Source organism: Ceratotherium simum, chromosome 1 (assembly GCF_057802395.1).
Source record: "Ceratotherium simum simum isolate JZ-2026a chromosome 1, ASM5780239v1, whole genome shotgun sequence".
Lineage (NCBI taxonomy): Eukaryota > Metazoa > Chordata > Mammalia > Perissodactyla > Rhinocerotidae > Ceratotherium > Ceratotherium simum.
The window spans coordinates 46680446-46696624 of NC_141900.1; the positions used below are offsets into that span (position 1 = coordinate 46680446).

Here is a 16179-nt window from a genome sequence, read left to right on the forward strand (position 1 = left end):
GATGACTGTTACCTGGACAGCCAATTTTAAAAAATCGATGCGCCAGCCAGAGTTTTTATTGCTAATCTCTTCCATCTGTTGCCAGGGGAAATGTTCTTTTTTGGAAGAGGCATTTCCAGCAGTTTCTGTAAATTCCCTCTGGATCTCACGATTTCTGAGATTCCGATTCTCCTCCTGCCTCTGAGAAGGGCGCAGGAGGTGGATATCAGACGCTGCGCCGCGGGAAGGAGCGGATCGCCTCCTCCCCGGCAACTCCGGCCTGGGCCCCTCCCGTTTCGGGGCCCCGCCTCCCCGCAGGGCGAACTCTATAAAGTCGCGGCGAAGAGGGTCCCTCCTGCTGGTCTCAGTTTAGTCTGACTGCAAGGTCAACGAGGTCCTGCGCCCGCTTCCCCGAGCATCGCGTGCCGGAGCTATGGCCCAGGGGCTGTACCACGAGGAGTTCGCCCGGGCGGGCAAGCAGGCGGGGCTGCAGGTCTGGAGGATAGAGAAGCTGGAGCTGGTGCCCGTGCCCGAGAGCGTGTACGGCGACTTCTACGTCGGGGATGCCTACCTGGTGCTGCACACTGCCAAGGCGAGCCAGGGCTTCGCCTACCGCCTGCACTTCTGGCTCGGTAAGGCGCGGCGGGCAGCGGGACCCGGACGCGCCCCGGTCGCGGGGGGGCGAGGCTGCCGGGGCGCTGAGATTGGCAGTTTGGAGTTGGGGCTGGGGGGCGTGCCGCAAACCGGGCCGGACGGGAAACCCGTCGCACCAGTCGCGTCCCCGCCGGTCCGCCCCTTTCGGGCGGGCCACCTTCTCCCCGCCAGAGTCCGCTCCTGCAGACGCGGCTGCAAACGCCCGGCGCAGCGAAGTCGGGAGCAGCCCTACCCCACTGGCTTTGACCTTTGTCGCGTCCATCTCCCGGGCTTTGGGGCTGGTTCCTCTAGCTCCTCTCACCTTCCAGTCTCCAAACCCCACTCCCGCCCAGGGCCGCCTCTCCGCGCACCCTGGCGCTGGCCAAATCCCGCTCACCTTCCAACAAGTTCAGTCCTGGTTTCCCTGTCACAGAGGAGATGAAGTCAAACAAGTTTGTGGGCATCCGCCCTAGCTAGCGAGAAGTCCTCCCCGCCCCTTTTTTCCCCTTAATTAATTAATTTTTATTTTTTGCCCTTGGGCGCCAACTTGTATTTCGCTACTAATTGTGGTGATTAATATTTTGGGCCGCTTTATACCAGGGTCCCGCCTGCACCCCGCTGCTCGCGGGTTTGGCTAACAGCTATTCCTGTTTATTAGGATGCTGGAGACCTTCAATATAAATAAATAGCTTTATGTGGCATATTTATTTATTTAGATAAGTTGCTTTGTTATAATAATAGTTATTTTTTTAAAATTTATTTTTTATCTGTTTGAACAAGGACGCAGTGTGCAACAAAACGGCTGCTGCTGCGGTAGTAATTATTTTGGGCTGCACTGGCGCCAGGCTCTTAGGACACTGGGCCTTGTGTGTTCTACTTTTTCCACCTTCTACTTTTACTGGTAAATATCCTGAATGTCCAGGCTCTCCCTGTGAGATCCTGTGCTAGTGGGCACACTCCGTGTAACAACGTGCCAATATCTGAGCCTTATTGCCTTTTAATATAGGCTGCCTGCCCTGGACTTGGGTTTTTTTATTTTTTTTATTTTTAGTTTTATTCCTGAGCTTATGGGGAAAACATACAAAACCACACACACCGAACACGTTTTGAAGTCCCTGAAAGCCGTCATTTTTATTTCTAACATTAGGAGATTTTAAGAAACAAAATGGTAGAAAACATTGAGAAGTGATGTTCTCAGTGTTAGTGAACACTTGGAGCAGAAACTCCAAATGAGCAATACATAAAGGGAGAGATAAAGGACTATTTGCATTATAGCATTAGATATTAAAATTTTGTGCTTGCTTGAGGAGGCTGAACCTGAGTTCCCAAACACATTTTGGTTCCCCAGTGTTATGTCACTATTCCTATTATAATAGATAGTGATCTATTTATATTTTATACCAGAAAACACTGAAACCGTAATGTATAACCATGTTCATGAATAAATGATGCCAGATAGAATAGTAATGTCCTCGCCTTCATTTTTCTTTCCAGAATTTGCATCTGGAATGAATAAAGGTGTCTGAAATGCCACATTTGTCATTTTGGTGAATTAAAATGTGAAAGAACTTCATGTACTTGCTGTAAACAAGAGATGAGTTTGACTTTGTTGCACAAGACTGCAAGAAGGCTTTCAATACAATTTTTAAATTCTATGCGTTCTTTCTTATCCAAATAAGTTCTTTAAGCACTATGTTTTTTGGGGTTTACAGATTCATGTTAACTCTTAATTATTCATTTAGTGCTCACCAATTTCAAAAAATGTAATAGCATTTTCATAAAATGTGGTAGCAGTATACTGTTATAATTATACTTTAGTATACTAAACTATACAATAGTTTTACAAAATGTTACTACTGGGGGAAACTTGGTCTCTTGATCTGTGTGTCTATCCTTCCACCATTAATTACCACACTGTCTTGATTACTGTAACTGTATAGTAAACCGTAATATCAGATAGAGTTTTTCCTCCCACCTTTTTTTTCTTTGTCAAGTTTGTTTTAGCTATTCCAGGGCCTTTGTCTTTTCACATATATATTTTTTTTTTTTGTGAGGAAGCTTGGCCGTGAGCTAACATCCGTTGCCAATCTTCCTCTTTTTGCTGAGGAAGATTGGCCCTGAGCTAACATCTACGCCCATCTTTCTCTATGTTGTATGTGGGATGCCTCCACAGCATGGCTTGATGAGTGGTGTGTCAGTCCGTGCCTGGGATCCAAACCTGTGAACCCTGGGCCACTGAAGCAGACCGCGTGAACTTAACCACTATGCCACTGGGCTGGCCCTCACGTAAATTTTATAATAAACTCATATAATCTAAAATAAACCTTGCTGTGATTTTGATAGGAATAGCATTAAGCCTATAGATCAATTTGGGAAAAATTGACATCTTTATTATATTGAGTCTTACAATCTGTGAACACTATGTCTTTATATTTATTAAGGTCGTTTATTTTTTTCATCACCAGTTTGTAATTTTTGGCATATAAATCACGTACCTGTTTTGCTAAATATGTGCTTGAGTATTTCAGTTTCTTTGGAGTGATTGTAAATGGTTTTGTGCTTCTAATTTCAATATCTGCATGTTCTTTGCTTCTATATAAAAATGAGACTGCTTTTTGTTATTGATTAATCTTTTTTTTTTTTTTTTATAATTTTATTTATTTATTTTTTCCCCCAAAGCCCAGTAGATAGTTGTATGTCACAGCTGCACATCCTTCTAGTTGCTGTATGTGGGACACGGCCTCAGCATGGCCGGAGAAGCCGTGCGTCGGTGCGCGCCAGGGATCCGAACCCGGGCCGCCAGCACCGGAGCGCGTGCACTTAACCTCTAAGCCACGGGCCTGGCCCCTGTTATTGATTAATCTTTATCCTGCTATTTTGCTGAATACACTTATTCTGGGAATTTTGTTTTTTTGTAGATTGCTTAGGATTTTCTGTATTGACAATCCTGTCATCTCTAAACAGAGAAAGTTTTATTTCTTCCTTTCCAATCTGTATTTTTTTTTCTGATCTTATTGCAGTCGTTAGAATTTCCTGTATGATGTTGAGTAAGATTAGTGAGAGTGGACATCCTTGCCTTGTTCCTGATCTTAGGGGTAAAACATTCAGTCTTTCAACATTAAGAATTATGTTAGCTGTATGTTTTTTGTAGATGTTATTTATTAAGTTGAGAATGTTCTCGTATATTCCTAACTTGGCAAGAGTTTTTATTGTGAATGGATGTGCGATTAACCTAATTATTAAACTTCTCTTTTAATCTATGTTTTATATATAAAATCATCACATCCCCAAAACAGTTTTAGGAAGATTACAGGATATATACAAATATAACATAAAGTAACGTAATATAAAACAACATAACACAAAACAGCATAACATAACATGAAAGACATTGGTGAAATCAGCATAGGGAAAATAAATGAAGTCATAAGCAGAATTCATACCGAAAGTTCATAAGTTTCTGAACACTTGCTAGAATTTCATCATGATACAACTGAATTTGATTCTAGTTTTCACATTCAATGGCTGGTATTGGCTTCATTAAGACTTTTCAGCCTCTTTAAAGCAAGGACTTATTTATTCATATGGATATTCCCTGGCCTAACACAGTACATAAGCATTAACAAATGATAGCGTAATTTAATTAACTTACTTCCAGGTCATTCATTAATTGCATGCCTGTCCATTTACATCTACCTAAAGAGATTCAGGTTTCAACTTGTACTCAAGTAAAAATGTTTATATCAAATACATGATCCTTAACACCTTTGATATTAACCTTGATTTAAGTTTCCCTCTTAAAGCATCTCTGTACAAATCTGTATCTGTGCCTTTATTAGTATTCTCATTTATGGATGGGAAAGTGGGCAGAAGAATGACACTAGAGTCCTTTTGGACCACAAAATCACATGTGTGTTTTTTTATGAGTGTTAAATGATTTCCTTTGACCACAAGTTCACAAAATTGATATCATGTCAAATACTCTTCTAGCTACTGAATTTTTTTCCTGAGAACATACTTGCTCTACAGGTCCCCTTTGAGAGTAAGGCAGAAATTGTAAAGAAACATAATTCTTTCTTTAATATAACTGACTGATGTGCTTTCTTCAACTTTGGTGAATACTCTCTATTGGAGTTTCAGATGAACTATAGTATTGGTATAGCTTCTAGACTTTTATGCATCAATTATCCATGGAGAAAAATCACATACACCAATCGCCATAAAATTTTACTGCTAATTAGAATCTGATCATAAAAAAATACCTACTAGTATTGTAATTTCTAAGAGCCTGTGCTTCAGAGTCACAGAAACCTGCCTCTGGGTCATGTTCTACCAAAGGTCAACTTTATGACCTCAGAGAAGTTACTCGGCCTCTTAGCCTCCACTACTTCCGTGTAACATAGTAGAAAATAGTTTCTGCTGCATGGAGCTGCTTAAAGATTGAATGAGATCATCCATGTAAAACACTAGCACAGTGTCTGGCCCATAGCCATGGTACTATAAATGTATAAATGTTAGCTATTATTTTTTCTAGAATCATTTATGATTTTCACATAGCTCAGATATAGTAAGAGTTTTGAAGTGTCTTATAAAATCTGAGTTCCCTTCAGGACTGTCCTGGCTCTGATCATTGTGTCACTGAAGATGCTGGTTCTTAAGAATTGGTGTTTCCACCTCAGTGAGGTTGCCTGGATGGGATCTATATTAGAATTGTGAAAATTCAATGTGTTCAATTTTTGGGACAATACTATAGCGTTCAGTAGATGTTAGCATACTAGTTCCTTTACTCTCCCTTTTCCTTTGGAAAATATTGTCTCATACCAATAAGATAGTGAAGTGGGGACACTGGGACTCAATAATAGGAGTAAGGTCAAGTTATATTCATTTTCGCATTCTAAAAACCACTTGCTTTACTGAAGTTGTTTAGCAGTGGCCTATGATGTTCATATTCCTTACAAATATGAACATAATGACGTATTGGAAACCTAAGGATTGATGCTAATTAAGGCTAAAACAATTGCAAAATGTTTTCATAGCCCGATCTTAGTGACTGTACCAAGTGAATTTGAATCTTACTGGAATGTATTGTTATATCTTCCTGAGCGTGTCCAGACAGTGGTGTTCCTTTTAAAATTTTGAAAGAAAGAATTGGAAAGCAGGAACAAAATTCTTTTACTTATTAGCAAAATAATATTTTGTATTACACTATTTCTGCTAAAAGATTGTTCTCTTGAAGACCATTTATTGTATTGATCTATAATTCAAAGAAAATTTCTGAGTTTTTTGTATCAGAAATTCTGCCTTAATTCTTTTCCTTGCTTGATAAATGAAGTGCTATCATTTGCTATTTCAGGAAAGGAGTGTACTCAGGATGAAAGTACAGCAGCTGCCATCTTTACTGTTCAGATGGATGACTATTTGGGTGGCAAGCCAGTGCAGAATAGAGAACTTCAAGGCTATGAGTCTACTGATTTTGTTGGCTATTTCAAAGGAGGTCTAAAATACAAGGTGAGCAGCTCTCTGAAACTGTTTCTGATATGATCTTCTTTTCTTATCCATCTACACCTCATGTCTTCATAAAATGAAAGTTCGTTGACGGCAGGATTTTTTGTTTTGTTTTAATCTGCTTTGTTCACTGATAGATCCCCAGTACCTGCTGGACACAGTAGACACTCAATAAATGTTTGTGGAATATATGGTGTAATATGTGAAATAGTCTGACTTGATTTCATTTAATAAGTTAATTTTTAATAAAGTTAAGAGCTTTCAGTTATGTGGTCACAAGAAAGCCCTTTAAAATTTTGTGAAATTACTCCAGTAATTAAATATTGGTAACTTGGGTATTAACAGGTTTCATTTTTGCATTCTAGAGAATCTCTGAATTTGCTGCAAATGACCCACAACTTGGGAATCTCAATTGTTCTGGAATATCTTAATGCAGTATTTATAACAATTATGACTTTAGTTAATACAAAGAACTATACATGCATTTCCCTAATAGTGTGGTTTGATCTTGGAAATGATACAGATGAAACCACTGAGTTGAACATAGATGTGGTTCATCCCCACAAACTCAAATACACATACACTGGCACAAACACCTGTATACATAGTTTATGTGTATTGGCCTGAAACACTAATCATCAAATGGCTTTACTTCTGAAAATAAAAAACAAAAGTTAAATAGTTCTATCCCTTTAAGGCAACTTTCAGTAAAGGATAGCTTTTTTCTGGAAATCTCCCAGTGACCCTTGCAGACTGGCCATCCTTCACCATACCTGCTACCCCTAGGGGTGTTCAGTTAAAGTGTTTGGAATACCCTCCCCAGAAAGACATTCCAGAAATAATCCTTTTCAAAATCAAACATGCTCCAACAGGTATTCTGCAGACCCCACCATCCCACCCCTCAAGCATGATAGCCTACTGAAGACCTAAAACCTCAGAGCTAAATGAGACTTCTGAATGTATACTAAATTTGCCTAAATGCCAGGGTTTGTTTCTACTTTTACCTGACCAGAGCCTTAGATGGATATTTTGTGATGCCATTGGGATCAGGACAAAACACTTATAAATTCTCTTCTCTCTTTTGAACTCATTTTTTTACTCTAGGCTATGAACCACCCTAAATATGAAACTATTAGCTCTCATTTTATTTAATACACATGAGTTCCTACCGTTTATGTCAAATGATCCTGAAACTTGCTTTATGTTAATGAACCCAACATTTTGAATAAACTGGGTCTTGTAGTTATTAAAAACATATACCGTGCCATCATCCTGGTGATGAACCCGTTTCTGCCACGTATGACTTTGCCTCAGGGCAAGTACATAAGCTTTCTGTGCTCAGTTTCCTCAAATGTGCAATGGGTGTAAAACAGCAGCTTCCTCATATAGGTGTTGTAAGGATTAAGGGTTAAACTAAATAATAAAATACCTATATACTACATACACAATCAGTAGGGACATTTGTTAGTAGCATTAATCCTGCTGGCTATTAGCAGGATTTCTGAAATCAACTTCTGGATACATATTTAAAAGTGGACATGATAAAAGTAATTTTACAGTTATTGGATAATTATATTCTAATTATCAACATTAAAACCACCATAAATCAGCATTTTTTAGAAAGAGGATGTTTGCAAATGGAGGTCAAATTTACCAGCAAAAAAATCAGTTCACTGTCTTATCATTGGTGACATTGAACAGATGACAATGTGTGCAGTTGCAACAATATTTGATAGGAAATGTGGAAGCAAAGATAGTTGACCACCCAGAATAGCAAAGATTATGTATTATGCTATACTTAATTTCATGCTTATAGGAATATGCTAAGCACTTCATGTATATTATCTCGTTTAATCCAAACAACAGCCCTGTGGTGCACTTTCTGTCATTATCACCCTATTAAGGTAAGTAAACCGAAGCTTAGAGAGACTGTGTAATTTGCCAAGGTCTAATAGCTGTTATGTGACTGGGTGACCATCTGCCTCCAGTGTCCAAGCTGGTCCCCATTATACTATGATGCTGCCTAAGCTGGTAACCATTATACTATGATGCTCTCAACATAAATAAACGGTTCAAATGTTGGGATGAATTTTTTATTTAATATTACTTTATGAAACAGGGAATTGTGTTTATTTGGAATGGGCAAAACTTGGCAAAACCTGCCGTTACTCAGTCAGCCACAACCATAGTTAGTTGCCATATGTAATGTAAAGATTCAACATTAAGACCATCTTCCTATGTCATTTAACTGACTTGAGGTTTTTTCTCTGTAAGGTTTTATAGGGAGTTGGGGAGGAGTTATAGAGGACTGTTACTTACCACTACTTCCTTATATTAAATCTCTGGCTAATCACACCTTTTCCAAGCTCAACAAGACCCAGCCCTCAGCCATGATTGTAAATAACAACAATCGGACATCTTCGGCCAGCAAAACTGTATTTATGGTGCCACTGATTTAGAGGATCATCAACCTTGTTTTCATTCTGTAGAAAAGGTAGAAAGAGACAGGGAGTTTCTAGGGTTAGTTAGAACAGTATTCACAGAAGAACTACTTACTGTCTGATACAGACCTATACAAAACAAAGTTTTTCTTGTGTGCATTTTCGGCATCAAATATTAGAGACAAAATTGACTTTTTAAATACTGTTAAATATTCACAGACTATATGGTTCATAATGTCACATGAAATGAACCTAAATTTGTATATGTATACTCAGTCTGAGTCTGCTCAATATTTTATAACGTTTTTTTCAGATTACAGTGTTTTTATACTATTTTTTTTTATCAGATCACAATATACTTCCTATTAAAAAAACTTGAAATGGCCAAGAGCAGTAGTTTGTAGATGAAAACTTGTATTTATTTTTATTCTATAATACTTAGTTTGTTTAGTCAATAAATATATCATTGTAAAATTATGGTCTGAGAAATTATTATATATTTCTTAAAATTTGTGGTTATAATTGTCCTGAAGTCAACATTTAGCTTATATTAACAAAACCTTTCTATTTATGAAGGCCTTTTCCTGGAGAATGGGGGAATTCAAAGTCAATGGAAATTTAAAGAATGTGTTAATGATTACATATGCAGTTTAACCTCTTTCTTTGGATTTACTGTACATGTTTATATGATAAATTTGAAAGTTGGATTATTTTATAGGTTTCTTATACTGTTAATTTTTCTTACCATATTATCATAGGAGGCCTTTGATCAATAAGTGACAGAGATCTATTTACACTGCATCTTTAGTAAGCACATTACCTCATAATTAATTGTGGAATAAAGATTATTTTTCTTAAGACTTAATTAGAAAAAAAATGAAAAGATAAAAGCTCATTTCAAATAATGCAAGAAGATGTGCTTGATCCAGTATATATTTTTTCTTCAGCATTTTTTAATTCAATGCAGTTATATTTTGTTTTGTTTTGTTTTGTTTGGGGTTATGCAGCCAAGATACTGCATCTCTCCTAATTTAGAGTATAAATACTTAGGCCTGGTGTATTTACTAAACTCTTTTTACCAAAAAGTAAATAAATAAGACAGGTGATTTTTAATGTAAAAACAAGGACCATAAATAGGAGCAGCCCATACCTGGCCAGCACTAAACTCCCCTTCTCTGCCCTAATGCTGTGACAATGGAAATTTTGGGGTGCCTTAGTCTCTGGGTGCTCGTCATGTGTACCTGTTGCCTCTGAGTCTCCTCCATCCTCCGCCGCCATCTTCCCTGAAATCCTTGTCTGCCTTCTCGCTCACTGACTTAAGAATTATTAGTTCTCAATGGACAAAAGCTATGGCTTCTTTTTGTTTATGTAGGAGGTTTTTTTTACACTGATGGTTCTCAGTAAATATTCGCACTGTTAAAGTGAATGGTTAAAACAGGAAGGACAAAGAGCCTAAAAAACAAACAAACAAAAAACCTGTTGATTTGCCAAGGAATTCTCTTCTGCATATTTAATTTCACACGCACTTAGATGGCTATTTTATCTTGGCTTGGCAGGCGGTTTTGGCACAAACATCTGTACTTTTATACCTTGTTATGTCTACTTAGAAGCCTCATCCATTTTGTTTTGTTTCCTGTCTTCCTCCCACTGATCAGGCTGGAGGTGTGGCATCTGGACTAAATCACGTTCTCACCAACGACCTGACTGCCGAGAGGCTCCTGCATGTGAAGGGTCGGAGAGTGGTCAGGGCCACGGAAGTTCCCCTTACCTGGGACAGTTTCAACAAGGGCGACTGCTTCATCATTGACCTTGGCACTGTAAGTTTTATATACACAGGTAGATGTCTAAAGGAAAGTAAATTGTTTTCAGATCAAATCAGGTGTACGTGTCATGGAAGGTAATGACTTTTTCTACACACTAGAAAGAGGTCTTGTTTATGTGAGATGCAATTATATCATATGAGTAAATTGGCAAGTATTTAACTGACACACAAAGTAAGATTTCAGTTTTTATTTTCTTTGATAGGTTTAGAGTGGAGTAGTGATTTAGTTCTTCCTACCATAGAACGGAAATTGAATAATTTTTAATATATTTCCCCTTCTCTCTGAACAGAGCTTCCTCTAATTATTTTTGTTCCTAATTGTGTGTGGGAAAACATTACTTAAGGGAGAAATTGATTCCTCCAGAAAGCAAAGGTTCTAGAATTTAAAATGGACATAAGATGAGTCTAAATAGCCTGCCTGAAGAGTTTTGGGGAAATATTTTAACACATATTGATATATCCCTTACACACACACACACACACACACACACACACACACACACACATCATATTACTTCACACTTTTTAATTCTCTTAGGATTGTCAGAAATTAAGACACAAGTACAAATATCAAGTATCATCTTAATGGGATGAGCAATATCTGACTTATGTTTTCTTGCAGGAAAAGAGGCCCCTCTAGTGTCAAGTATACTTATTAATCATTATTATCATGACAAAGAAGTATGATTGCAAGGTCTTGTGCTAGACTCAAATAGATAGGATTTAAGTTGTGTTTGTAGAATTTTGTAAGGTTTTGAAAGTAGAAATTAAGGGCATTCCCTACCACTGAAAAACCATGTGCAAAGGTGAAGAAGGCAGGAAAGTACAGAGCACGTTTATGATGTCCTTCTCTTCCTTCTCGTGATCATCATTCTCATCACACCACATACATCAGCATTCTAGTCATCGTCCCTAACATTCCTGGGTGAAGCATTCTAGAGGGACTTGGTCTGACCTGTATTGCTTCAGTTAGCGTGAGGCTTGGACTGGCTATGGAACTGGCTCAAGGTTGCACAGCCAGTCAATGGTGAAGCCAGGGTTAGACCCTAGTCTGATCAGACCCTATGTTTGATTGTTAGCATTTTGTTTTACTGCCTGTCCTTGGGCAGTATTTTAGGGGAAAGCATCAGACAGAAGCCAAAAGAGTTTATTCCATATGCATAGAGGAGGGACACCAAAGGTTTTGAAAATGGAGCTACACAAAGTTCTGTTTAAGCCATATTAATTTGGTAACAGCACAGATAGGAAATGTGCTATTATAAATGGTTTGGAAAATGACCCCAAGCTATAAACTTCATTGGTTTCTCTAGGTTAGAGTACACTTATAGTTTTATTACCAGTAATGTATAATCCAGCTGTCTTGGATCATATCAGCCTGTGTGCACAATTGAGATCATAATAATAATACCCAAAGTACAATGCTCAGTGTCACACTTAGACATCTGCACCCAAAATGGCAGTACTCTTGCCGTGAATCTCACAATGAATTTCATGGAAAAGTCCTTTTCAACTTTAAATGCTAACCCATTCCCCCAGCAGGGCTTAAGTCCTGACCCTCAGATCTAGACAGAAAACTAATAGAATTCCATCCCTTCATTCCCCTGCAACCAAAAACCATAACTTACACGAGTAGGTACCCACGTGTATCATCAAGCCTCACAGTTCCAAAACGAATTATAGCATTCAGAGCCTCTTAAAGCTCGTGCACAATAATTAATTGCCTATCTCAACTTGCATCTCAACCACTTACATTTTATAGCCCCTTATCCCTTTATAAAGTATTTTTACATATAAGATGGTATTTTTCATAGAAAAAGGAGACCTCAGTTTTCATCCAAGTTTACTGTAATCTCAGGTTCTCATCTATAAAGTCAGGTATCTGAGTAGATGATCTCTAGGGCCCTAAACAAGAGAGACACCGCCCATTGATAATGTCATTCATCATTGCCATTACTTGAAAATATTTCTTTTTTAAAAAAAACCTTTTGTATGTAATGTAATTGCTCCACGAATGAAATAATCTCTTTAATGATCGTGAATAGTGTCCACTTCAGCTTTCCAACTATCTACTGTTTGATCTTGAGCAAGTCATTAACCTCTCCAAACATTAACTTCCTTATCTTTTTTTTCATCTTGACTCTGGTTTCTGATGACACTTCTAACCTTAGCTGGCTATGATTCACTCTCCTCTGACACAGTCACATGTGGAGATGGCACTTATCATCCCAGCTTCACAAGAGCCAAAAAAGCCTTAGAAGATGTGAGCAAGTCACTGGCATTAATATAGGTTGAGTGGTGACCTGGGACAGGACGTGGGTTTTTCTGTTCCTGGTTCACATTCTTTTCACTACATTAAGCAAACTTGGTGTAGTATGTATATGGCCCTATAACAGAATATCTTGCAACAATTTCAGAATCTATTGAATTCAGAATTGATTATCTCATCTGGCTTAAAAATCTGCTGAAAGTAGTATTATTAATGAAATCATTTATTGTTTTATTGAACAAGTACTGATTGAGTTTCCACAGTGGCTAGATAGTTTGGTGCTGTGGTAGAGAGATTTTAGTTCTAGTGACATATGCTGTCTTCCCATAGGTAGTGTCTGCCTGTGGGAGTATGACCCACAAATCCAGGCTCATATAATAGAGACAGAGTCTCTGTTATAAGGTTCAAAGACATTCATCTGTTTAATAGTAAAGTATCTTTATTTTATATAGTTAATTATCTTTAATAACTTACAAGTTCTCACGTGCTCTCATGCCTGGTTAGAGACATGTGCGATGATTTGTTGCAGAGGTACTTGAGTTTCATTATCTCTTATGTTGTGGAAGTTTCCTATACTCCAAAGGGATACCCTAGTGGGAAGCATGCATTAAATTCCTAAGGACACTGGAACAAATACCCACATGATCTGTGTTTATGTTACTAACCTTTAATAACCACTCGGTATGTTGCCAAAAGTTTCTAAATGGTGATAAGATCTTGCGATTACCTTAGGGACTTTCTTTTTGGGGTGTGTCACAGTAAACAAGGCATGGAACCAAAATTTTCTCTACCATAATATTTTTTTTTTTTTTTTTTTTTTAAAGATTTTATTTATTTATTTTTTCCCCCCAAAGCCCCAGTAGATAGTTGTGTGTCATAGCTGCACATCCTTCTAGTTGCTGTATGTGGGACGCGGCCTCAGCATGGCCGGAGAAGCAGCGCGTCGGTGCGAGCCCGGGATCCGAACCCGGGCCGCCAGCAGTGGAGCGCGCTCACTTAACCACCAAGCCACGGGGCCGGCCCTCTACCATAATATTTTAATAGCAGTTATTGAGTTAATTATTTCGTGACCACCTTCTACATTAGAGGATGAAAAAGGAAGCCAGTGCAGTTTCTTCAAGTTTTGTTAACTAGGTATGAAAAAAAGCAGATGAGATATCTAGAGCTGTCGCCCAGCTAAAGCCAGCTGGCCAAAACTGAGGTTATGGATAAAACCCAAATCCTGTATCTTGATTGTGTTTGAGGGAAGTCAGTTTTTTTGATACACAGTCACTATTATTGATATGATATGCCATATGCCTTAGAAACATTTGCTGTGATAGGATTTTAGACTACAGTAAATATCCCCTGGATGTGACAATGTTGTCTCCTCAACCTGGAGCATGACATTGTAAAATTATCCATTTAATCTCTTTGAAAGTTAAGAAAATCAACATTTTAAAGGATGATTTGGATAACTTGTCTTATATTTAGTGTGTTTTCAGCAAATAACGTGGAATGTGGCTAGATCTTAGCAATTTGGAATTTACTGAATCTTTGGCAAAATGCTTTTAACTATATATTTTAATGTTGGTGAATTTATAAATCATTATTTTCCAGCTATATTAAAGATATGAGGTATTTGTATAAAATAAACCTGTATACATTTGTATAAAATAAAAATAATAGTAAAATCACATCTAAATATATTGCAGCAAAGCATCAGTAACTACAGAATGTGAATAGTAGCGAACAGAGCCCGTATTCTCAAACTTTGGGATCTGGAATTAACTCTTAGAAAAAGACGTCAGAGCCAGCCACTAATGGAGAATTAGGTTGCACAGGAGTAGGCATTTTCTGTGGGGAATTACTAATCGTGATGTTCTGCCTGTTTTGTTTCCTTGTTAACTTGTTGGTCAGCTTTGCAACTTTGCCTACGCCCCTTACTATTTATATTCTTTCACCTCTCTCTCATGGTGCAGACTGCTGCTTTGAAAGAGCAGTCTGCACTTCCTCATTTACTAGTCGGTCTTCAACCTCTGTTTTCCGACTTTCACTCCTACCATTCCTTTGAGACTGTTCTTCCTACAGGCATAATGCCTTCTGCTAAATCCAATGGACACTTCGATCATTATCACTTGATCCCTGTGCTGCGATTGACACTGGATTACTCCCTTCTGCTTCAGCCTCGCTTCTCTCCTGGCTCCCTGCTCCTCTTCCCTGTCAAGCCACGCTTTCCCATTCTTCTCCACATGGTCCGTCTACCCCCTTAAGTTGTTGTTTTTTTTTTTTTTTAAAGATTCCGCTTTTGATCATTGTCTCTTCTTTATACATTCTTTCTGAACAAACTCATCCTCACCCGGAGCTTCAACTACTACTACCTACTGGTAAATCTCAATTTTATAGTCTAGCTCAGACGTCTTCCCTGAGCTCTAGTCAGTGTTTCAGACTACCTCCTAGATATTTCAGCTTGTGTGTGTTATGAGAACCTCAAACTCCACAAGTCTAAAAATGGAACTCATCAACTTCACCTTCTCATCCTAAAACAATTTCTCCTCTTATTGTCTTTATCTTGTAAATGGAGCCACCACTCAGTCAGGCCCTCAGACCCCAAATCTGGGAGTTATCTTGATGACTGCTCCCAAATGCTGCACATTCAGTCAGTCACTATGCCTAGTCTCCTCCTAAGTGTCTCTTGAATCCTTTGTGCCCTGTTCATCTCCGTGATGCTGTCTCGGTACCCTATACATGACACTGTCTCTCAAGTTGCCATGCTTTTGCTTTTGTGAAAATTGTTTCCTTTGCCTAGGGTACTCTGCTCTTCTGCATCACCTCTCTCCAACAAGCATCCAATATCACCTCATCCTTAAATATTCAACTCAGATTTTGTCTTCTTTCTAATGTGTTACCTGACCTGTTCCTCCTCTCCTTCCCCATCCCCACTTTGCTTTCCTGTAGAGCTAGGCATGCCCTTATCTTAACTCTCCTATTGCCATGCAGAGACTTGCCTCTCAGCACTTTCCACATTGCTTGTCCATTCACTTATGAACCACACTCACTCACTTTGTTTCTAGCATAAGGTCCAAAACTTACAGTCATTCAACAGTTTTTTCAACAAATGTATATCTCTCCAACACAAAGCATACAGTCTCATGCATTCATGTGTATAAAGATGTAATTTTCTTTTTTCATCTATAACTCAACCTGATTTTATTGTCAAGCTTCTAATTCCACAAGAAGAAGGTTAAAAATAAAATGATATTGCCTTATTCTGGTGAATTTTGTTTACCAGTAAAGCACTTCAAACTTATCACACCCATCCTCTTTTCCATCCCCCAGACTGGAATGCATGGGTAATATTATGGCCTGGGGATGGGGGTCAGGGTTCAGAATGGACGTGAGTCTGGTTTGCAGTCTTCAGGCCTTACTTCTCGCTGACTTTCATTGAAGTGTAGCCATTTCCTTCATTTTTGAGGTTTGGGCTTTGGCCTCTGTCCCAAGACATTTACTGGAAAATAGCCCTGGCCTCACTTTGGTCTTCTGCTATACCCACA

General features: G+C 38.6%; 1 protein-coding gene across 1 annotated transcript in view; it reads left to right on the top strand.

Annotated features, from left to right (window-relative positions):
* The first annotated feature begins 346 nt into the window (after nt 1–346).
* SCIN (scinderin) overlaps nt 347–16179 on the top strand; it is a 76506-nt gene continuing 60673 nt past the window's right edge. Inside the window, exons 1-3 of the mRNA XM_004431396.3 lie at nt 347–611; nt 5966–6120; nt 10214–10375. Coding sequence (XP_004431453.1) covers nt 413–611; nt 5966–6120; nt 10214–10375 — 516 coding nt within the window. The 5' untranslated portion in view covers nt 347–412. The remainder of the gene's footprint in view (nt 612–5965; nt 6121–10213; nt 10376–16179) is intronic.